Below are 20,809 nucleotides of genomic sequence, written 5' to 3' on the forward strand. Positions count from 1 at the left end.
AAAATCTACTTCAAGTCAAGAGAGAATCTCACACACTACTTGGTTGTATGCGAGATAATTTCCAACTGCCTTGTCAGTTATAGTCCCCCCCCTCCCCGACTCCCCAAGATGACTCCCTTATCTATTTGTTGGCTGTTTTTTGCTCATTGTCTGTTTGGTTTTTTTCTTTAGGAGGTACCATGTACCGAACCCGGGACCTCCCTTGTGGGAAGCAGATGCTCAACTGCTTGCGCCATATCTGCTCTGTGCTCACTTGTTATTTTTTTGCTCATTGTCTGCCTGTTCTTCTGCTCATTGTTATTGCTCATTGTCTACTTAGGTTGTTTGTTTGTCTTCTTTAGGAGGCAGTGGGAAATGAACCTGGGAACTCCCCTATGGGAGGTGGGCACTCAACTACTCGAGCCGCATCTGATTTCTCAGTTACAGTTTGAGATAAGGAAGACAGAGATATCCCCTTGGCCAGCCAAATGTATTACTTGTACAGCTTGAACATAATTAAGAGGTGGTATGCACCCCAAATCTAGACACCAAGGGAGGTGCTTATGTGTCCCAGGGAAATGCTACAACTTCAGTCACTTCACAGTAAAATCTGTGAGCATACTTTCTAAGGTCTAAGTTGATGTGGAGGCAACTCCTGGATCCTTCTTGGCAGGTGGTGACCATTTGACCAATATGAATTCAGAACCTTTTTGGACCCACACTGTCAGAGTACAACTGTCAGAAATTGTGTCCTTAAGATGGCAGCATCCTCAGGGGACAACGAACCAAGAGTGAAATTCCCAAGAATCCGCCACACCCCCTCATGTCCGCTCCTCCTCACAGGTGATATTTGGAGCACCTTCATAGGATGTACTAGAGGAAGTTTCTAATGCCAATGGTTAATTTTTACTGGGACTGTAGTGACCAAAATAGGGGAACTGAGTTTCTGCTCACCAAACCAGCAGCTACTGCAAGGATTAACATCCCATTCTAAAATCTCCATCTGTGCAGTAAAATGCTTACATCAGATCTTCATGCCATTAATTGAGAAAAGGAGGTTGACCTCCAATATGTCTAAAGGGCGAGTGTGGATTCATTAAATGCTTTAAAACAGCACCTAGTCTGGACACGGGGCCAAGACTCCCAGACTTCTGTTACTGTTACCTGGTAAGTAAATTCTTATTTGTCAGTATTTCAATTAAAATGAAGAGTCTTTAAATATAAGACTCATTAAGAGTGACAAGGAAAGAAGAGACTCAGGATCCATGTATGTGTGTTTGCCTGTTTCAGATTACTAGTATATAAGCACGTAGGAGTCAGGGGAAAGGCATGCAGATGGAATTCTGATTGTTTGTATGTGTGCCTGCTTGCTAATAAACCCAGTGAATTAGCACTTTAAATGAACAAATTAATGAAAACATTTCATGAGAGCCTGGAAATGGAGTGTTAGCTCTAGCTGAAATAAACGCATTTCTTGTTTTTAAGGAAGCAGAAGATCCCATTTGCTTTCTAAATATGCGGTGTATTTTAGCATGCAGACATGCTGAAAATGTAAATAGATAAAAAAATTAATATTTTGACTCAGCAGCTGCAATATCCTCTAATATGTCACCTTGCAACTGTGAGGAAATTGCATGTGGTCATCACTGCTGTGTGATGCTTTCTTCAAATCACAAAGGCTCTGCTTTGAGGATCAGTGAGGATTACTCACAATCATGATGGATGGAAGCACACGGGGGTGACATGACTTGTTTATTGTCTTTGGAATAAAGTCAAAAAAGCTTGAAGATATTAAAGTAAGTGTACGTGTACTGTTGAAGTAATGGCTTTGGATGTGGATTTTATGGGGCAGTGACTCCTTAACTGATAAGTAATGACCTATAAAGACAAATTTCCACATACAGTAAGATTTTTAATAATGTCCTGTCAGTCGATTAGGTTCTTAATGCAACCACATGTGGTGCATTTGGAAGTGATTGAAATAATCAGCACATGTAGCTGTTCCTCATCAGGTGAAAAAGAAGGGATTTCGTGCTGAAACATAGGCCCTTTGAAAGTATGGAACATGAATTCTGATGGTTCTTTTAAAAATAATAAGGTTCTCAAGGGTGGCCAAGAACTGTGATTAAAAATACAAATATAAGAAAGTATGTCCACGAGCTATAACAAAGATATGTCACCTATACAGGGTGTTTATAGTAGGGTGGTATATGGGGGTGAAATGCACTTAAAGCATACTTCTTTGGGATACAAATGTATTCTTGTTTTCATAGGCATGTTTTCTGGATAGATAGAGGCTCACACAGTAGATATCAAAATATTAAACTTCCAAGATGGCACTGTACTAACAGGCAGAGTTCAATGCTCTCACAAAAGCAATGGAGAAAGAGCCAAAAGCTGTCTGAGGGAATTGCTTTGGGGATCAGCAGACAAGGACAGAGCTGCACAACTCCCAGGAGGGTGAGGGACAGAGAGACAAAGAGGCTGAAACAACACACAGGAGTTGCCAAGCCTCCGCAGTACATGAGAAGTACTCCCCTCCTCCAACCCAAGATATGAAGCTGGGGTAAAACCCCTGGCTCACTGCAGCCGACTGAGGGGGGAACAGACACCTCACCATCAGCTGTTTCAAGGGAAAAGGGAATGGGAGTCAGGGAGATTTTCTTTCGTGAATTTGGCCAGCAGAGCCTGCTTTGAATATCCCCTCAGGAGATTCAGCACAGGAACACAGAACAGCCCAGACTGAGACACCTCTGTGGAAAGGTGTGTTGATGGGCACCATCTGCTGGCTGGTCTGGCAATTGCATGGACAAAAACTGCTCTTTGTTTTATCTGTAGCCTAACCCTGGGGAGAGAATCTGCACACCACTAGTGAGTCCCTGGCCCAAGTTTGATAACTTAAACTGGGCAATTTTAAACACTTGTGATAAGTTGAACCAAATATCAAAGAAGATTTAAAAAAAAATAATAATAGGAAAAAGAGAGAAATTGGCCATCAGAGTAAATTCACAAACCTATTCTGATGCCTAGACATCAACAAAAAATTATAAGCCATAGTAGGAAATAGGAAAAGATGACCCAGGCAAAAGAATTAACTAAATATCCTAAAGAGATAGAGTATTTAAGACAATTAATCAGTGATAATCATGCAACTCTCCTAAATCACTTCAAAGAATTTAAAGAAATTAAAGGATATTAAGAAGACACTGGGTGAGCATAAAGAACAATTTGAAAGCCTGCAAAGAAAAGTAACAAACTTTATGAGAATGAAAGACATGATGGATGAGATTAAAAATATATTAGAGATGGGAAGTGGACTTGGCCCAGCGATTAGGGCATACGTCTACCACAGTTCAAACCCCGGGCCTCCTTGACCCGTGTGGAGCTGGCCCACGCACAGTGCTGATGCACGCAAGGAGTGCCGTGCCACGCAGTAGTGTCCCTGCATAGGGGAGCCCCACGTGCAAGGAGTGCACCCCATAAGGAGAGACGCCCAGCGTGAAAGACAATGCAGCCTGCCCAGGAATGGTGCCACACACAGGGAGAGCTGACACAAAAAGATGAAGCAACAAAAAGAAACACAGATTCCCATGCCGCTGACAACAACAGAAGCAGACAAAGAAGAACACACAGCAAATTGACACAGAGAACAGACAACTGGGGTGGGGACAAAGGCAACAGAAATAAATAAATCTTTAAAAAAATAAAAATAGAAATAAAAAAATACATTAGAGGCACAAAGACAGAAGTAGCGCTTTCAAAGGCAGAACATCTGAACTGGAAAAGACAGGAGAACAGAAAGAGAAGAGAATGGAAAACATGGAACAAAGTCTCAGGGAATTGAATGACAATGAGAAATGCACAAACATTCATATTGTTGGTGTTCCAGAGGAAGAAAATGGAAAAGGGACAAGAAGAATATTTGAGGAAATACAGACTGAAAATACTCTGGCCCTTATGAAAGACATAAATATCAATATCCAAGAAGGACAACACACCCCAAATACAATAAATACAAATAGACCCACCCTGAGATGCCTACTGTTCAGAAGGATCAGAGATAAAGAGAGGATTCTGAAAACAGCAAGAGAAAAGCAAAGCAGCAAGAGATAAGCAAACCATCACACACAAAGGAAACTCAATAAGATTAAGTGCCAACCTCTCATCAGAAACCAGGGAAGTGAAAAGAAAGTGGTATGATGAATTTAAAGCACAGAAAGAGAAAAACTACCATCCAAGAATTTTGTATCTGACAAAACTGTCCTTCAAAAATGAGGGTGAGTTCCAAGTCTTCACAGACAAATAAAAATTGATAAAATATATTACCAAAAGACCAGAATTACAATAGATACTAAAGCAAGTGCTGTAGCCTGAAAGGAAAAAACAAGGGTGAGAGATTTGGAGAAGAAATCAGAAATTAAGATTAGTAGGGAGGGTAAACTAAAGAATAAGAAGACAGACAATAGAAAGATGTGACAACAGAGAGCTGAAGGACAAAATGGATTAAGTAAGTAATGCCTTTACAGTAATAACATTGAATGCTAATGGATTGAACTCCCCAGTCAAAAGACATAGACTGATAGAATAGATTAAAAAAATATGAGCCATCTATCTGTTGTCTACAAAAGACCCACCTCAGATGTAAGGACACAACAAGGTTAAGAGTGAAAGGTTGGAAAAAGGTATTCCACACAAATAGTGACCAAAAATGAGCTAAAGTAGTGATACTTATATCAGACAAAATAGATTTCAAATGTAAAACTGTCATAAGGTATAAAGAAGGAAATTATACATTAATAAAAGGGGATATTCCCCAAGAAGAAATAACTATACTAAATATTTATACACCTAACCTGAGTGCCCCGAAATACGTGAGGAAAATACTGGCAAAACTGAAGGGAGAAATAGAAGTCTCTACACTAATAGTTGGAAACTTTAATACACCACTCTCAGTATTGGATGAACATCTGGACAAATAAAGAGAGAGAACATGAATAAAATGATAAATAAACTGGACCCAACAGACATCTATAAAGCATTGCACCACAAAACAGCAGGATATGTTTTCTTTTCAAGTGCTCATGGAACCTTCTCTAAGACAGACCATATGTTGGGTCACAAGACAAGTCTCAATAAATTTAAAAAGACTGAAATTATACAAAACACTTTCTCTGGTCATAATGGAAGAAAGCTGGAAATCAATAATGGACGGAAAAGGGAAAATTTATAAATACATGGAGATTAAACACACTCTGTTAAATAATCAGTGGGTCAAAGAAGAAATTGCAAGAGAATTCAGCAAATATACTGAGACAAATGAAAAGGAGAACACAACATTTCAAAAAACTGTGTGACACGCAAAGGCAGTGCTGAGAGGGAAACTTATAGCCATCAATACTTACATTAAAAAAGAAGAAAGACCTAAAGTTGAAGCTCTAACTGCACAGCTAGAGGAACTAGAGAAAGAACAGCAAACTAATCTCAAACCAAGCTGAAGAAAAGAAATAATAAAGATCAGAGCAGAAATAAATGAAATCATGAACAAAAAAACAATAGAATTAACAAAACTAAAAGTTGGTTCTTAGAGAAGAATTGACAAACCCTTACCTAGACTGACAAAGAAAAAAGAGAGAAGACTCAAAGAAAATCAGAAATGAGAGAGGGGATATTATCACTGACATTGTAGAAATAAGAGATATCATAAGAGGATACTATGAACAAACATATGCCAAAAAACTAGATAATGTAGAGGAGAAGAACTGATTCCTAGAAACACACAAACCACCTAACCTGACTCCAGAAGAAATAGAAGGCTACAACAATCCAATCACACATGAAGAGATTAAAACAGTCATCAAAACCTCTCAAAGATGAAAAGCCCAGGACAAGATGGTTTCCCAGGTAAATTTTATCAGTCATTCAAAGACGATCTAATACCAATCCTGCTCAAGCTATTCCAAAAAATTGAACAGGAAAGAACAATACCAAACACATTTTATGAAGCCAACATCACCCTAATACCAAAAACAGATAAATATGCTGCAAAAAAAAAAAAAGAAAATAACAGACCAATAACTCTGATGAATATAAATGCAAAAAATCTCAACAAAATACTTGCAAACAGAATCCAAAAGCACATTAAAAGAATAATAAATGAGTATCGAGTAGGTTTTATCCCAGGTATGCAAGGTTGGTTCAACACAAGAAAATCAGTTAGTGTAACAAACCACATTGTTAAATGGGAGAAAAAAAATCACATGATCCTCTCAATTGATGAAGAAAAGGCATTTGACAAAATGCAGCACCATTTCTTGATAAAAATACTCCAAAAGATAGGAATAGAAGGAAGATATCTCAATATGGTAAAGTGCATAGATGAAAAACCTACAGCCAGCATTGTATTCAATGGTGAAAGACTGAAAGTTTTCCTGCTGAGATCAGGAACAAGATAAGGATGTCGACTGTCACCATTGTTATTCAATATTGTGTTATACCAGTCTAACTAGGGCAATTAGGCTAGATTAAGAAATATAAGGCACCCAAATAGGAAAGGAAGAAGTAAAACTTTCACTATTTGCTGATAAGATGATTCCATATCTAGAATCTCCTGAAAAATCCACAACAAAGCTACTAGAACTAATAGAGTTCTGCAAAGTGGCAGGATATAAGATTAATAAGCAAAAAAAGAATAGCATTTCTATACAACACTGATGTGCAATCTGAGGAGGAAATCAGGAAAAAATTCCATTTATAATAACAGTTAAAACAATCGAATGCTTAGGAATAAACTTAACCAAGGACATAAAGGACCTGTATTCAGAAAAAACACAGAACGCTGATAAAGAAACTGAAGAAGACTTAAATAAATGGAAGAACATTCCACGTTCATGGATTGGAAGACTAAATATCCTTAAAATGTCAATTCTACCCAAACTGATTTACAGATTCAATGTAATCCCAATAAAAATCCCAACAGCCTCTTTTGCGGAAGTGGCAAAAAAAAAAATTTATTTGGAAAGGTAAGGGGACCTGAATATCCAAAATGATCTTAAAAAAGAAGAACAAATTTGGAGGACTATCACTTTGGACTTTAAATGATATTACTTAGCTACAGCAGTAAACACAGTATGGTACTGGCATAAAGACAGACAGACTGACCAATGGAACTGAATTGAGAACTCAAAAATAGACCCACACATCTATAGTCAAGTGATTTTTGACAAGGCTATCAAGCCCTTCAGCTGGGTCAGAAGTTTATTTAACAGATGGTACTGGCAAAACTGGATATCCATATCCAAAAGAAAGAAAGAAGACACCTATCTCACACCATATACAAAAATTAACTCAAAATGGATCAAGGACCTAAATATAAAGGTGACAACACTATAACTCCTAGAAGAAAATGTAGGAAAACATCTTCAAGATCTCGTGGTAGGCGGTAGTTTCTTAAACCTTACACTCAAAGCATGAGCAACAAAATAAAAAATAGATAAAATGGGACCTCTTTAAAATTCAACTTTTGTACCTCAAGGGACTTTGTCAAAAGGGTAAAAAGGCAACCAACTCAATGGGAAAAAATATTTGGCCATCACATATCTGATATGGGTTTAATAGACATGATATACAAAGACTTCATACAACTCAATAATAAAAAGACAAACAATCTGATTAAAAAATGGGGAAAAGATTGAAAAGACAATTTTCCAGAGAAGAAATACCAATGGTGAAGAAACACATGAAAAAATGTTCGACATCACTAGCGATTAGGGAAATGCAAACCAAAAGTACAATGTGATATTTTTTCACACCTGTTAGACTGGCTGCTATTAAAAAGTCTGACAACTAAATGTCAGAAAGGATGTGGAGAGATAGGAATGCTTATTCACTGTTGGTGGGAATGTAGGATGGTACAGTCACTGTGGAGGACTCTTTGGCAGGCCCTACGGAAGTTGAATATAGACTTACCATGTGACCCAGCAATACCATTTCTAGGCATATATAAGAACACAGACACACAAACAGACATCTGCACACTGATGTTTATAGCAGCATTATTCATGATTGCCAAAAGTTTGATACAACCTGGGTATCCATTAACTGAAGAATGGATAAACAAATTGTGGTGAATATACACAATGGAATATTATGCAGTGGTAAGAAGAAATGAAGTCATGAAGCTTATGTTATGACAACATGGATGAACCTGGAGGACATTGTGTTGAGTGAAGCAAGCCAAAAGGACAAATACTGTATGACTGCACTATTATGAACTAAATATATTGTGTAAGCTCTTGGAGCTAATAATTATAAAATAGGTCGCCAGAAAATAGAATGAGGCTAGAGAATGGAAAGCTGAGGTTTAATCTATGTAGAATTGGTTAAAAGGTTGTCTGTGAATCTTCAGAAATGAATAGAAATGGTGAGAGCATATCATGGTGTTTGTAACTAGCAATGCTATGTATGGGTATGACAGCAGTTGAAAGGGAAAGTCTGAGGTCATGTACGTTACTAGAAGGAAAGCTAAAAACTATAACATGGTATTGTATATGACAGTAAAACACATAAAAAACATTAAACTTCCACCCCGGGGAAGTACTGCTATGTTCTCAAATAAGATGGCAAAGAACTCTAGAATATATAAGCCTTGATTAATAAAAGAAAGCAGGTCAATATGCCAAGCCCTTGATCTTAATGCTTGTACTTAAGAACCTTATTCCTGTACTAATGACACTAAGCCTAATTATCATTAATGCCTAAGAGTTACCTCCTGAAAACCTTTTTGTTACTCAAATGTGACCTCTCTCCAAGTCAAACTCTCTAAATAAACTCACTACCTTTCCCCTGACATGGAACGTGACTCTCCGGGATGAGCCTCTCAGCACTGAGGGATTACTACAAAGCATTAATCAGTGATGCACTTGGAGAAAGAGCTGACAAAAAGGGGGATATATTAAATAAAACAGAGTTTTTATGGCTAAGAGATTTCAAAGTGAGTCAGGAGGTCGTTCCAGAAGTTATGCTTATGCAAGTCTCAGGCAGATTTCACAAACTGCCTGAATAAACAAAGCCTCAAATAAAAGTGCCCAGAAGCTCTAGGGATATCTAGACACATAGGCAAGTCACAGAGCCTCATGAAATCAATATCCCCTTGGCGGGCCCTATTTGGGAATATATGAAATCTGTTTCTCCAATATAGCTATACTCTCCAATAGTTAAACTCATTTATAATCCCCATAATGGTGATTCTTCTAATCTTTTTGTTTGAACCTATAATTTTCAATATACTTGTATATATTTCTCAGAGACTTAAATCTTTGGATTATTCATATGTTGTTTGAGCCCTGAAACCCAGCAGAGTTATAGCCAATACCTACTCTGCATCCAGTTCATCAGGTTTGCCCTTGACAACTGAAAACGGTGATGACAGGCATGCCCCAAACCGAAAACAAGGAGCATCTTCACCTGGAAAGAAAACAATTCCTTTCCTCTGCCCCATAATATCTAAGTTCCCTCTTAGCCTGACGCAGTCAGAGTGGACATCATCCCAAATCCTTCAAGACCGAGTAATGAACAAAAATAAGGGGACCATGGGCCTAAGCAGATTTATTGTTATTGTGGTTATTATCTTGTATTAATGCATAAACTTGTAATATTGATATAATTTTTTTAAACGATGGGTTCTATTTTGTTAGATAAGCACAGAAGCAAGCCAAAAAAATAACATACAGTTGGCCAAAGAGAAAATGCATCCTGTCTTTCCCTTTCAATCTTCATTCTTTTGGTCCCACCTACCCACAAGACCTTATAAATTATGTGTTCTTTTTGTTGGAAGCTCTGAATTAGTACAAAAGACAATAAAACAAAATAAAACCAACCAATCAAACAAAAAAATGAACAAAAGCAACTCTTTTTTTTCAGTGTCTGGGGCTACTGTTTTAGCCTTATAAAAACTAACGAAACAAAAAACACTACAATAGACTGATCTTAACATTACTGGGTATTGATTTCTACCCAGTGTTGACAAACTCGACAGTGTGTTGAGAAGGCTGGGGTAGAAGCCAAGTAAACAGTTTGAAGAAAGAGGGAGTGATTAGCATGTCAAATTCAAGAGCAAAGCTCTTTCCTCATTTTTGGTGCCAACAGGTGACATGAGTCTTGCTTCTGTCTATATATCTTGTTTTTTATCTAGCTTCCCATCAATTTATGCCTTACTCTTAGTTTATCTCCAAAATAGGAAATAGTTCACATCAAGTAACATTTATAGAAAGTCAGCAGTGTACAGAGAGGCACTATGGAAAGCACTATAATAGATAGAACATTGACTCCATTCAGACTCTTTCCTCAAGAAGGTCATGAAGAGATGACAAGGATATAAATATCAAAAGAAAGTCACACCTAAAATGCAACAGAGAGTCAAAGGATGACCAGAAAACATTATATCCCAAGGGAGTAAGGGGCACTTGAATTTGCATGCTTATTTGATGCTTGCAAATGGTGCTGGCTGAGAAATTCTAATTAGGATGGAAAAGCAATAAAAGGGATGATGGTTTGAAGCCATATGGACCCCAGAAAAGTATGTTCTTTAAGTTAATCCATTCCTATGGGTGTGGACCCATTGTAAGAAGGATCTTTTGTTGAGTAGGATCTTAAATTAAAATGCAACCTTCCTGATTCAGGGTGGGTCTTAATCCTCTTACTGGAGTCCTTTATAAGGTAATGAAATTCAGACAGAAAGAATGAAAGCCATGGAAGCAAGAAGCTGAAAACAACAAAACCTGGAAGGGAAGGGAGTCAAATGAGAGCTGGTGGAGAGAGTGTCAAGAGTACACATGGAAGGGGCATGGTGGACAATATCACAAAGCATCCAAAAGGGAAATAAAAGGATTGCCAAGGAGTAGAGAAGGTCAAATTGAAGCTAGATCAGGTGATGTCAGATGATGACACAGAATGGTCCAATATGCACTGTCTTAGTGGTACTACCTCGGCTCAAAACCCAGCTGTACTACTTACCAGCTGTGAAACTTTGGGTAAATTAGTAACGCCTTTAATCTCCCTCTTGTGGCCTATGAAATGAAGATGATATTAATCAGGACTGGCCTCTCAGAGTTGCAGTCAGGATTAAACGAGAATGTATATGAAAAGCTGGTATGTAGATAGTAAGTGCTCAAAAAGCATTAGCTGTTATAATAGGTCAAATCAGTCCTTTGCTACTGATATTCATGCTTGCATGTAAGTCACTTGTGGCCCTTTGAGATGATTTATGAATTCTAAAAAGAGAAAGATTATGTTTGTAAACTAATCTATTCCTTTGAGTGTGATATCCTTTGATTGTATTAAATTCAAAGGATTTAAGTTTACTTGATAAAATCAATATTGATTCAACCATATCAGTAGAGCATGACTAAGATTGAGTCCCCATCCCCTTGGTGAGCCTGTATAAATGGACACTTACTCAAGAAGACATGAGAAGAGAGAGAGCTGACATGTTTGATCCAGGGGCATTGGGGAAACCATTTGCCTGATAACTTACAGCTGACCTTGGGAAGACAGCCAAGGCAGATATTATAGGAAGCCCTGAGAGACAAAGACCAGGAGAGAGAGAGGACTGAAAGCTTGGAGGGAAAGGAGAGACTAGGCAGATATCAGCGACCGTCTTGTTTCAACATGTGGCAACTGACTTTGGTGAGAAAGCAACCCTGAGTTGAACTCTTTACAGACTTATAACTGTAAGCTTTTACCCCAAGTAAATACCCTTGATATTAATAAAAGCCAGCAGACTTCTGGTACTTTGCATTGGCACCCCTTTAGCTGACTAATCCATCACTATTTTTGTCTATTGCAAGTAAGCCACAGAGATGAATGTTTTTAAGAAAAGTAGGTAAGTGTAGCCTTAGCAGTTTTGCTACCTTGAGTACTGAAGGATAACCAATGAGTCTTCTCTGAGACTTTTGAGAGTAGTTCTGTAGTTCTTATGAAGACAACAACAATCTTCACTCCACTGGGAGCCTTGCTGAGTTGAAAGCTTACAAATAAGGTCTTTCTGTCATTACTAAAGCTAGGCAGGGTATTTGTTTAGTAAAACCACGAAGAAGAAAAGCACAAGTTTGTTCTGTTTTTGTTTTTGCTTTTTTTTTAATTTAAGAAGGCTTCAATTTAAGCATAGGTCATGTTCTTTTTTTTTTCAGAAAGGGAAACTTCAAAGAAAAGAAATGCCTTGAAATATTCAATCTTCCTTCAGCAGATATTGTGGTCTCTTAAAAAAACACAAATAAGGAGAACAAGGAAGAGATAATCTTTGAAAAGTTTCAGAGGGAGACTGGATATGCAATTCATAGCTCAAGCAAAAGGAGATAGGGTGACAAGATGAGAAACAAGAAAAGAAAGTACATTACAAAAAAAGAAGATAAGGAAAATAAAGAAGCAAGGTTGAAAAAAAATAGAAGATACAAGAAAAGTGAAAAAGTATAGAGATAGAAGAACAGGACCCGATGGAATGAAAAAGGAGATGAAAAAGAAGAGATAAGAACCAAAACATATTCATCTTGATTTAATTACAAGGTGGTGCATTAGAAGGGGATTTGACATAAGGCATCAGATTTGAGTCATTTGTTTAACCAACATTTCTTGAGCACCATTTATGTGCCAGTTCTGGCACTGCTCTTAGTTCTTAATTACCTGGTCAACAAAATTGGAATTTTAAGGCCTACTTTTCCCACTTCTTTAGGAAACATTCTTGGCAAGATCAAATGAGAACATGTGAGAAAAAGCTTTGAAAGTTACAAGGGGCCACAAACACATCACAACTGCTATTAACAATAACCTGGAAACAGACCTGGTCACAGCTGTAGCCCTGGGAGTCTTACTTAGCCTAAGATGGACCAAGCAGAAAATCTATCTCCGGCTAGTTATCTACCAAATCCACAAAAGGAAAATGGCCAAACTGATTTATACAAGCATAATGGAATGCCATTTAGCAATTTAAAATGACAATTATGTAGATTCTTCAATATTTGCTAGCACATGTATGCAAATTAAAGAGAAAAAAGCAAACAAATTAGTAAGTCACTGTTGACTGTAACTATTAATAATGCATATATATACACTGAAAAAGATTGCAAGTAAATGTGGAGTGATAAAAATTATTAAAATTTAGTAGGCATGAATGCTTTATAGATTATTTATTTTAATAAGGATAATCCACAATAGAAACAAATGCAACTTGGAAGTCTAAACTAAATCAGCTTCCTTAGCTTTTAAAACAGACTAGTAAGCTCCTGAAACACTTCCCAAAAGTGCGTTTCCAAGCTACCAATTTTCCCAAACCAGTCCCTACCAGTCCATCTTTTAATTCACCAATTAAAAAATCTTTCTTGAGCCACTCTTGCATTTAATAGACTGTACTGCAGGTATCATGGGGAACAACAAAATGGTTAAGTACATGGATTGTTATCAGACTCTCTAGGTTCAAATCATGGCTCTATCACTTCCTACTTTTGTCATCTCCAGCAAGTTACTTAACCTTTCTGTGCTTCAGTTTCTTCATATATAAAACAGGAATAATTTTAGTATATACCTTGGAGAATCATTGTGAATATTAAAAGATAAAATGCATTCAAAGCAATTAGGACAGTGCTTGCCACATAGTAAGCCTTCAGAATGGTCTCCTAATATCAGATAATCATGGAAGGATGACTCATGAGCTAGTCATCGCCAAAAGCTAGGTAATTCATAGAAACAATCAGCATATTAGGAATTACAGCATGAGAGAGGCCAAGAGGAAGCTGGCTCTGGAAGGAAAGAAATTTGAGGCAGGTCATGAAGGATGCAGGCACAGCTACAGCAAGATGTTGGGCAGTACTGACCCGCCTCACATGCAGAGCAGAAGTTGCTGTAAAACAGAACTGGCTCACACCTCTCCAGCATCAAGTCACCATGACTAGAGGGATAGGGCTAGTATATTGGCTCATACAGGGCTCCTTCCCAGATGCTTAATTATGTTCAACTTGAACTGGTTTTATTCATTACTCAGTGCTGCAGTAGTAGCTGCTTATTCCAAAATAAAATAAAATAAAATGAATTTTTGCTCTTTGGATCTGTGTATTTCTACTTTCTTTACCAATTTTTAGGGCCCTTCTTTCAAAATGATGGCAAAAGGGGAAAATCAGAGAAGGAATTTGAAAGGTTTTTATGATTTGGAGGGGAAATAGTAACAGATTTTCTTATTCCTTTTTTTATTAAAAAGTTACTGCTAGTTTTTTTTTTCCTATTTTTTTAAAGAGATACTTAGATTATATAAATGTTACATGAAAAATACAGGGGATTCCCCTATGCCCTGCTCCCCACACTTCCCACATTTTCCCACATTAACAACACCATTCCTTAGTGAGGTATATTCATTGTAACTGATGAACACATTTTGGAGCATTGCCACTAAGCAGACTAAGGTTTATATTGCAGTTTATACTCTCTCCCACCCAATTCTGTAGGTTATGGCAAGATTTATAATAGCCTGCATCTGTCATTGCAATGTCATTCAGGATTTTCTAATCGGTCAACAAATGGCTCCATTCGGGTTCAGAGAGAAAAGCCTTCTCTGGAGGATAATTATTGATTGTTCTTCAGTGCTCTTCAGCAGGCAAAAAGGGTGGGTGGCAAGCCTATGTCTCCTTAATGACCCTTCTGCTTGTGCCTAAAGGAAAAAGGATGGGTGGATGGATGGATGAAAGGAAGGAAATAAAGGAGGGAAGGGAGGAAGGAAGAAAGATGACAGTCTGAGTATAGGTCCAGACTTATTTTACCTTTAGAAAGTGCGAACAAATTCTTAAAAATATAACAACAGTTAGTAGATAGTTTCCCAAAGAAACTCTGCGAGTCACTGGTTAGCTCTGTGAGGGGCTATAATAAAAAAAGGTTATTGTAGGGGTACTGATTCTGCAATTAAATGTTTGGGAAACAATGCCCAGCCTCCTTCATCTGAGAGATTCACAATGCACCTATGTTTATTTACGGTTTTAAGAAATCCGGAAATAAACAAACTTGCTTAACTTTATTTACCTGCAAGATTTCCAAATTTATTTGGCTAAGAGTCTTCTATGCATGTTACATCTATTAACATCATTTAGAACACCAATTCCAATATGAAAATGCTTCGTAATATTTCTTTACTGACACTTGTCTTCTTTTGCTTATATTATGGCACAGACTTGCAAGGAATGCTAACTGGGATTTTAAAAATTACTGCATAAACAGTAACTCACAGAAAATTTTAATCAAGCAGAACTCTACCACCTTAACAAATCAGCTGTTTAAAATTCTCCGTTGTTTTCCATATAACATAACTCTCTCAGCATTATCTCCTCTTTGCGTAAGAACTCAAAGCAGAGCCATCCCACTAGGCATCCCACAAAGCCCAAGACTGCAACCTATTTCTCCCTCAGGTCTTTATCTACGATTCTTTGTTTATTCTCACCTTCTTCTATGAACAGGAGAAAGGTTTTAGCTGAGAAAGAAAAATGAAGAAAGCATGCCAGGCCCTGGGCTTTTTGATAATGTTGCTGAGGTTTAGATGAAAAATTAAGGAAAGAAAGTCTATAAAGAAAAAACTTGGATAGCCATAGCACTTAACCCTGTCTGCTGCAATCCTATCAACTCCTGCCTCTCGCCCAAGTTCATTTATCTTTGTTGAAAACCTTCAGCCCTGGCCTAAATCTCACAAACAATATATTCTCTTTGATAGATTGAAGGGAAAACCCACACATATGACACCTCCATATGTGATAACACAGCGAGGTTGTTGGACCTGTTCCCAGATGTATTTACTCTTGTCTGTGTGATAGATTAGATGTCATTTTCTTTTTTAAACAGCTAAATGCAATTAAGAGGTCTTGATGATGATTTTAGTTATAGCTCAGATAGAGAAAAAAAAAAACCTATGCATAAATCCTACCACCTTACAAGGCACTCACACTGAACAGACGGGTCCTTCTTCAGGGTTTCTGATGTGCCAGGACTTCCCAAGGACAGTGAAAATGCATTCTACTGATGACACTGCATGGGGTGGATTATCCACCACTCTGTCTATCAACACCTTCCTGAGTTTGGAGATAAAAGTCATCTTAACATTCCATGAGGTTACCTATGACCTGACTGAGGCAGCACTATGGTTTAAAGAAATGCCAGGACCTTAGGTTCAGGGTAAAATGATGATAGTGGATGAGCACCTGATGGCTATAATAAGACCCTGTGGAAATGTGTACCATCGGCCTCCTCCTGGACAGTTATCCCTGGATGTCCCCCACTGTCATCCCAAATTCAACTTGTATACAATCAAACCCATCATCTTCCTCACAGCCTCTCAAACCTGCTCCTGCCCCTTGGTAAATGGTTGTCCCATCCTTCGAATTTCTTTAACCAGAAACCTGGAAACCATCCATGGAGCCCCCTCTCCCTAAGCCCCATATCTGAGAGACTGTCAAGTTCCGTTGCTTCTATTAGGCTAAACCAGATGAAATTGCCACTATTTGGCCACTTTGACCCAAAAAACATCCATTTTATAGGGATTGACTTAATAGATAGGTAATATTATACTTAAAGAAGCCATGCCCCTTCTTTTCATCCCCTCAACAATTCTTTCATTAAGAGCCTTTATCTCTTATCTGGATCCCTGCAGCTCTCTTCTAAAGGTCTCTATGCCCCCAGCCTGTTTTTTTCCCAAGCAATCTTCCACAGATCTTTCTCTGTGTGTGATGACACTTCCCTGCTTAAAAAAACTTACAGGATCCCCACAGCCTTGATGAAAAAGTTTGTTTTCCTCCTTGAGCACACAAAACCCTTCATGATCTGGCCTCTGCTTACTTCTGGTTCAGGTCCCACAACTCCCAATCTCAGGTCTTGTATTTCACTTAACTGCTTGTTGGTATCTGAAAAAATCACACCTCTTGCCTGTTTTCTTTGCCTAGAATGCCCTGACTGCCAAATCCCCAAACTCTTCTTTCTATTTCTTCCCCACCCTTTAAAATCATATCAGTTAGTACATACTCCAGAAAGCCTCCTCCACCCACTCCTCACACTCCCCTCCCTCCAGTCTGGATCAGGTTCTTTTCCTGCAGGCTCATCTAATATCCTGTGCTGAGCAATACTCCCCACACATCTCTTTCTTTCACTATGCTATGTGTTTCTTGAATGCAAGTACCACATCTCATTCATCTTTGCATCCTTATAGTACTAGCCCTGCCTGGCATGGAGAATGTGTTTAATAAATGTTTGATGAACCAATAAGCAAATGAATGAACTGCAATGATACAGAAAGAAGTGGTAGATGTTTATTGAAAAAGTCAACTTTGAGGTCAATGCACTTCTCTGAAAGATCAACGATTGGAGTTACTGTTTAAATTTTCCTGTAACAAATACTGCTATCCCAACCTCTACCTAACAAAAGATTTTCAAACTCAAGTCAATGTTTACCTTATTTAAAACCGTTATTTCATATACCTAATTCCCAGGACAGCCAGGTTATGTTAATGGGGCCTGCTCTACTAGGGCTGAAGACTTCCAGAGTCATTTAGCCATGTCCCAGGATTCTCTATTCTAACGGCCCCCTATTAGTCTTAAAAAATTAATGCATCTCCTAATCACCTAATTTACTATTGAAGAGGGCTCTAGACATTGGAGAGAACAGAGCTCATTAAAAATTAAAATTTTCCAATCTCCTTGTATAAACATTTATTTATAAAATATGCTCCTGCATAAAATTTTGTGTCCACGCAGAGAAGAGGTTGGACATAGAATAGCCATTGTGAAAGATGTAGTTCAGAGCCTATCTTGTAACTCTTCTCCCTGCTCTGCTCCATCTTCACACGGCTTACAGATTTCCTACCTAGAACACGGCCTTAGTCAAGTCACAGACCTTTCTGAAACTCTCACGGCCCTACTGTCCTCAAGATTCAGTCCAAGATTTTGGTCGGGAATTTGGGTTCCCCAAACTCTGGTTCCAACTTAAATTTTCCAACTTTTTGGTCTAATATGCCTTAATGCAAACCTTAATACAAAAGAACATTCAGCTTAGTTGGAACACTCACTGGTGGTGAAGAGCCCACCCACTTTACCACTGTGGGTGTCTTGTGATGGAAACACACCTGGAAAGCCCACCTTACCTCACTCTGTCCAGCGGATGCCTACCTATTCTTTAGGACCTATTTTAGGTTCTACCTCTTCCATGACACCTTCCATATCTTTTTACTGCTCTCTCCTTTGAACTCCTACAGTCCTTACTATAGTTGGTGCTGCTATCCATGAACTGCTTTGTACTGTTTATTAACTTCACTTGTGTCTTGGGTTCATCTCCTTAAAGAGCCTGGAAAATCTCTGTGCCCCTCACAACAAGTCAGTGCCTTGCTCTCAGTGGGTTCTCAGTAAATATGCACTAATGTACTTTAACTGTGTCAGGAGCCTCTTAGTTCTCATGGAAGCTGCTCCTCCATATCCTGAAGTAAGAATCAGCTAAACTTAGGCTGGCAAACCAATTAACAGTCATCCCCTGCCATCCTCAGATTCCTCTTCAGCAGGAGGCACTAATACCTCCCATCTGCCCACTTCCCAAGTTATTCCTGACTACAGCCAGCAGTTCTGGCAATAGGCTCACACTTCACAGCTGGGCAGAGTTACTGATTAGTCTTATGCTTGGACTAGTCCAGTTTCCACTTTCCCTTGCCCCTAAAACGTCTACACAGTCTCTGAAAGTGGATTTCTGCCCTAAATTTCAGCATTTTGCAGCTAAAGCCAAGCTCTTTATTGTTTAGTTTTCTTAGGATATAGACAGGGGCTCCAACCTCTCATCTTTAGCTAGGGTCACATACCCAAAGCATGGACTGCCCAGAACCACAGTGCCACCACCACCATCTAGGCTTGGAGCACTGCCATTGACCTGCTATGCCCTGTCCACCAGACTGGACAGTTAAGAGATTAGCGCCAGCCCAGACTCACTGTTCCTACTGGATACTGTGAACAAGGCTAGGGATCATACCTCCTCCCTGCCCAAGGACAAGCCCTATGGTCAGGTCAAGCCCTGCCACATGCATCCTACCAGATCCCAGCTTTCTCACCTTTCCCTCTTGCCTGTCAGCATCCCAGCATGTCTCCCAGACATAACTATCAGAAATGTTAAAACAGCTGTTGCAGGCAAATCTCTACAAGTTTCTCCTAGAAGTTGTAGAAGGGGGTCAAGGAAATGCACGATAGCTCACCAGCTTGTAAATTCCTCTGTCAAGACTGTAAGCTCCTTCTGGACAGGTGAGGGGAGGGAAGAGCAGGAGAAGGGAGGGGGGTGCCAATGTCTCATTTATCTTTTTTTAGTATTCTGAGCATCTGACCATTAATAGGCACTCAAAAAATGTTTGTTATATGAATGGATGGAAGAATACAAACACTGTATTTCTTCATTATTCAAATTCCAGACTGCTATTCTAATATATTTTTTTGGGGTTCTAAAATGTGGAGGAAAAATCTCATCTCCTGAGACAACTAATGCCCTGTTTTTTAGGGGGTGGGGGGTCAGGGGCTGATGGCAATAGTTCTCCACAGCAAGACGCAAGAGAAAATGTAGACAAGAGGGAGACAGTCTTTGGAGTGACTGCTTTAAAAACAGGTTTTATCTTGAGATGAATGGTCACTAAATACATGTAAGTACTATTATCCTATTATCACTTCAATCTTCATTAATATGAGGTTCTAAATTTTTTTAAATAAATCTCAGAGTATTATTAGAAACTTCCATTTGTATCCACAAGTATTTACTAAGTGCCTGCTAGGAAGCAGTGAGGTGAGTTCCCAGGCATAAGAGACAAAATGTCTCCTGACTAAGCACTCTTTAGATGACAAGAGCTTGCATAAAGAAACCCAGCAGTGGGTCAGTGATTTCTAAGTATTCTGAAGGAGGTTTCACTCACCAGCACAATAGCCCATGAGGCTGAGGAACTGTCCTTTCTTGCAGCTGGTCCTGCAGTTTCCACCCACAAGAGTGCCATGAGGGTGACAGGCGGTGCAGCTGGATTCTGAAGGGTCAATGCACTGCTTGCAGGTGGGGTGGCACTCTAGATGTAAAAATAAGAACCAGGATTGGAATTAGCATCCTAGCAGAGAAGTACATGATGTATTTAATGAAATCTACAAAATAAGTTAGGAGCAAATTTTGAACTCTAATCCTCTATAGAATGTTCCTGAGTAAGCTGGGTGCCCTTAGACCTGACCAAGACCATATTTCTGTTCAAGAACAGGACATGTAATCTAGAACCATGAAAATTTAAGTAATTGACCACTCATTCCGAAGGGGTCAGTATGAACATCTGCATCTGTGTGAATAAGTAAATTCAGACCAGAGTTACAAAGCATAAAAGTGTGGTAAAACCATTGCTCCCTAAAATCCCATGATTCAAACACAGAATGGGACAAGGAGTAGAGGGAGACAGCCTGCTTCTCAGGAGTTCCTGGCAGGCAAGGAGAGAACCCCATACAGCAAATGATACCAAACTTTTCCCTAGAGGCACATGCCCAAGCATACTCTCCTGTCAGGTAGCAATCTGGCTACCTATTTTAGCAGCCATACTTAATTAAAACATGAAGGGTAGAAAAAGATCTCTTTCTGGAGGCTATCCTGAGCTGGGTTTGAAGTTTGATTCCTTAAATAAAATTAAATCAAAGCTATATTCTTCCCCAGAAAAACCACCAAATTAACAACAGTTAGTACATCTAAAAATACAATGAGTCCCTTTAAGATGTAGGCCATAAAGATAAGGGTGGCAAGGAATAAAAGAAGGTTGCAGCTGCAGTTGCATTT

At 38.7% G+C, this 20,809-nt stretch overlaps 1 protein-coding gene across 1 annotated transcript in view; it reads right to left on the minus strand.

The window, feature by feature from the left end:
• FRAS1 (Fraser extracellular matrix complex subunit 1) overlaps nt 1-20,809 on the minus strand; it is a 537,120-nt gene that overhangs the window by 195,587 nt on the left and 320,724 nt on the right. The window contains exon 20 of the mRNA XM_058296546.1: nt 19,923-20,066. Coding sequence (XP_058152529.1) covers nt 19,923-20,066 — 144 coding nt within the window. The remainder of the gene's footprint in view (nt 1-19,922; nt 20,067-20,809) is intronic.

This window comes from Dasypus novemcinctus, chromosome 1 (genome assembly GCF_030445035.2).
Source record: "Dasypus novemcinctus isolate mDasNov1 chromosome 1, mDasNov1.1.hap2, whole genome shotgun sequence".
In the NCBI taxonomy this organism is placed as follows: domain Eukaryota; kingdom Metazoa; phylum Chordata; class Mammalia; order Cingulata; family Dasypodidae; genus Dasypus; species Dasypus novemcinctus.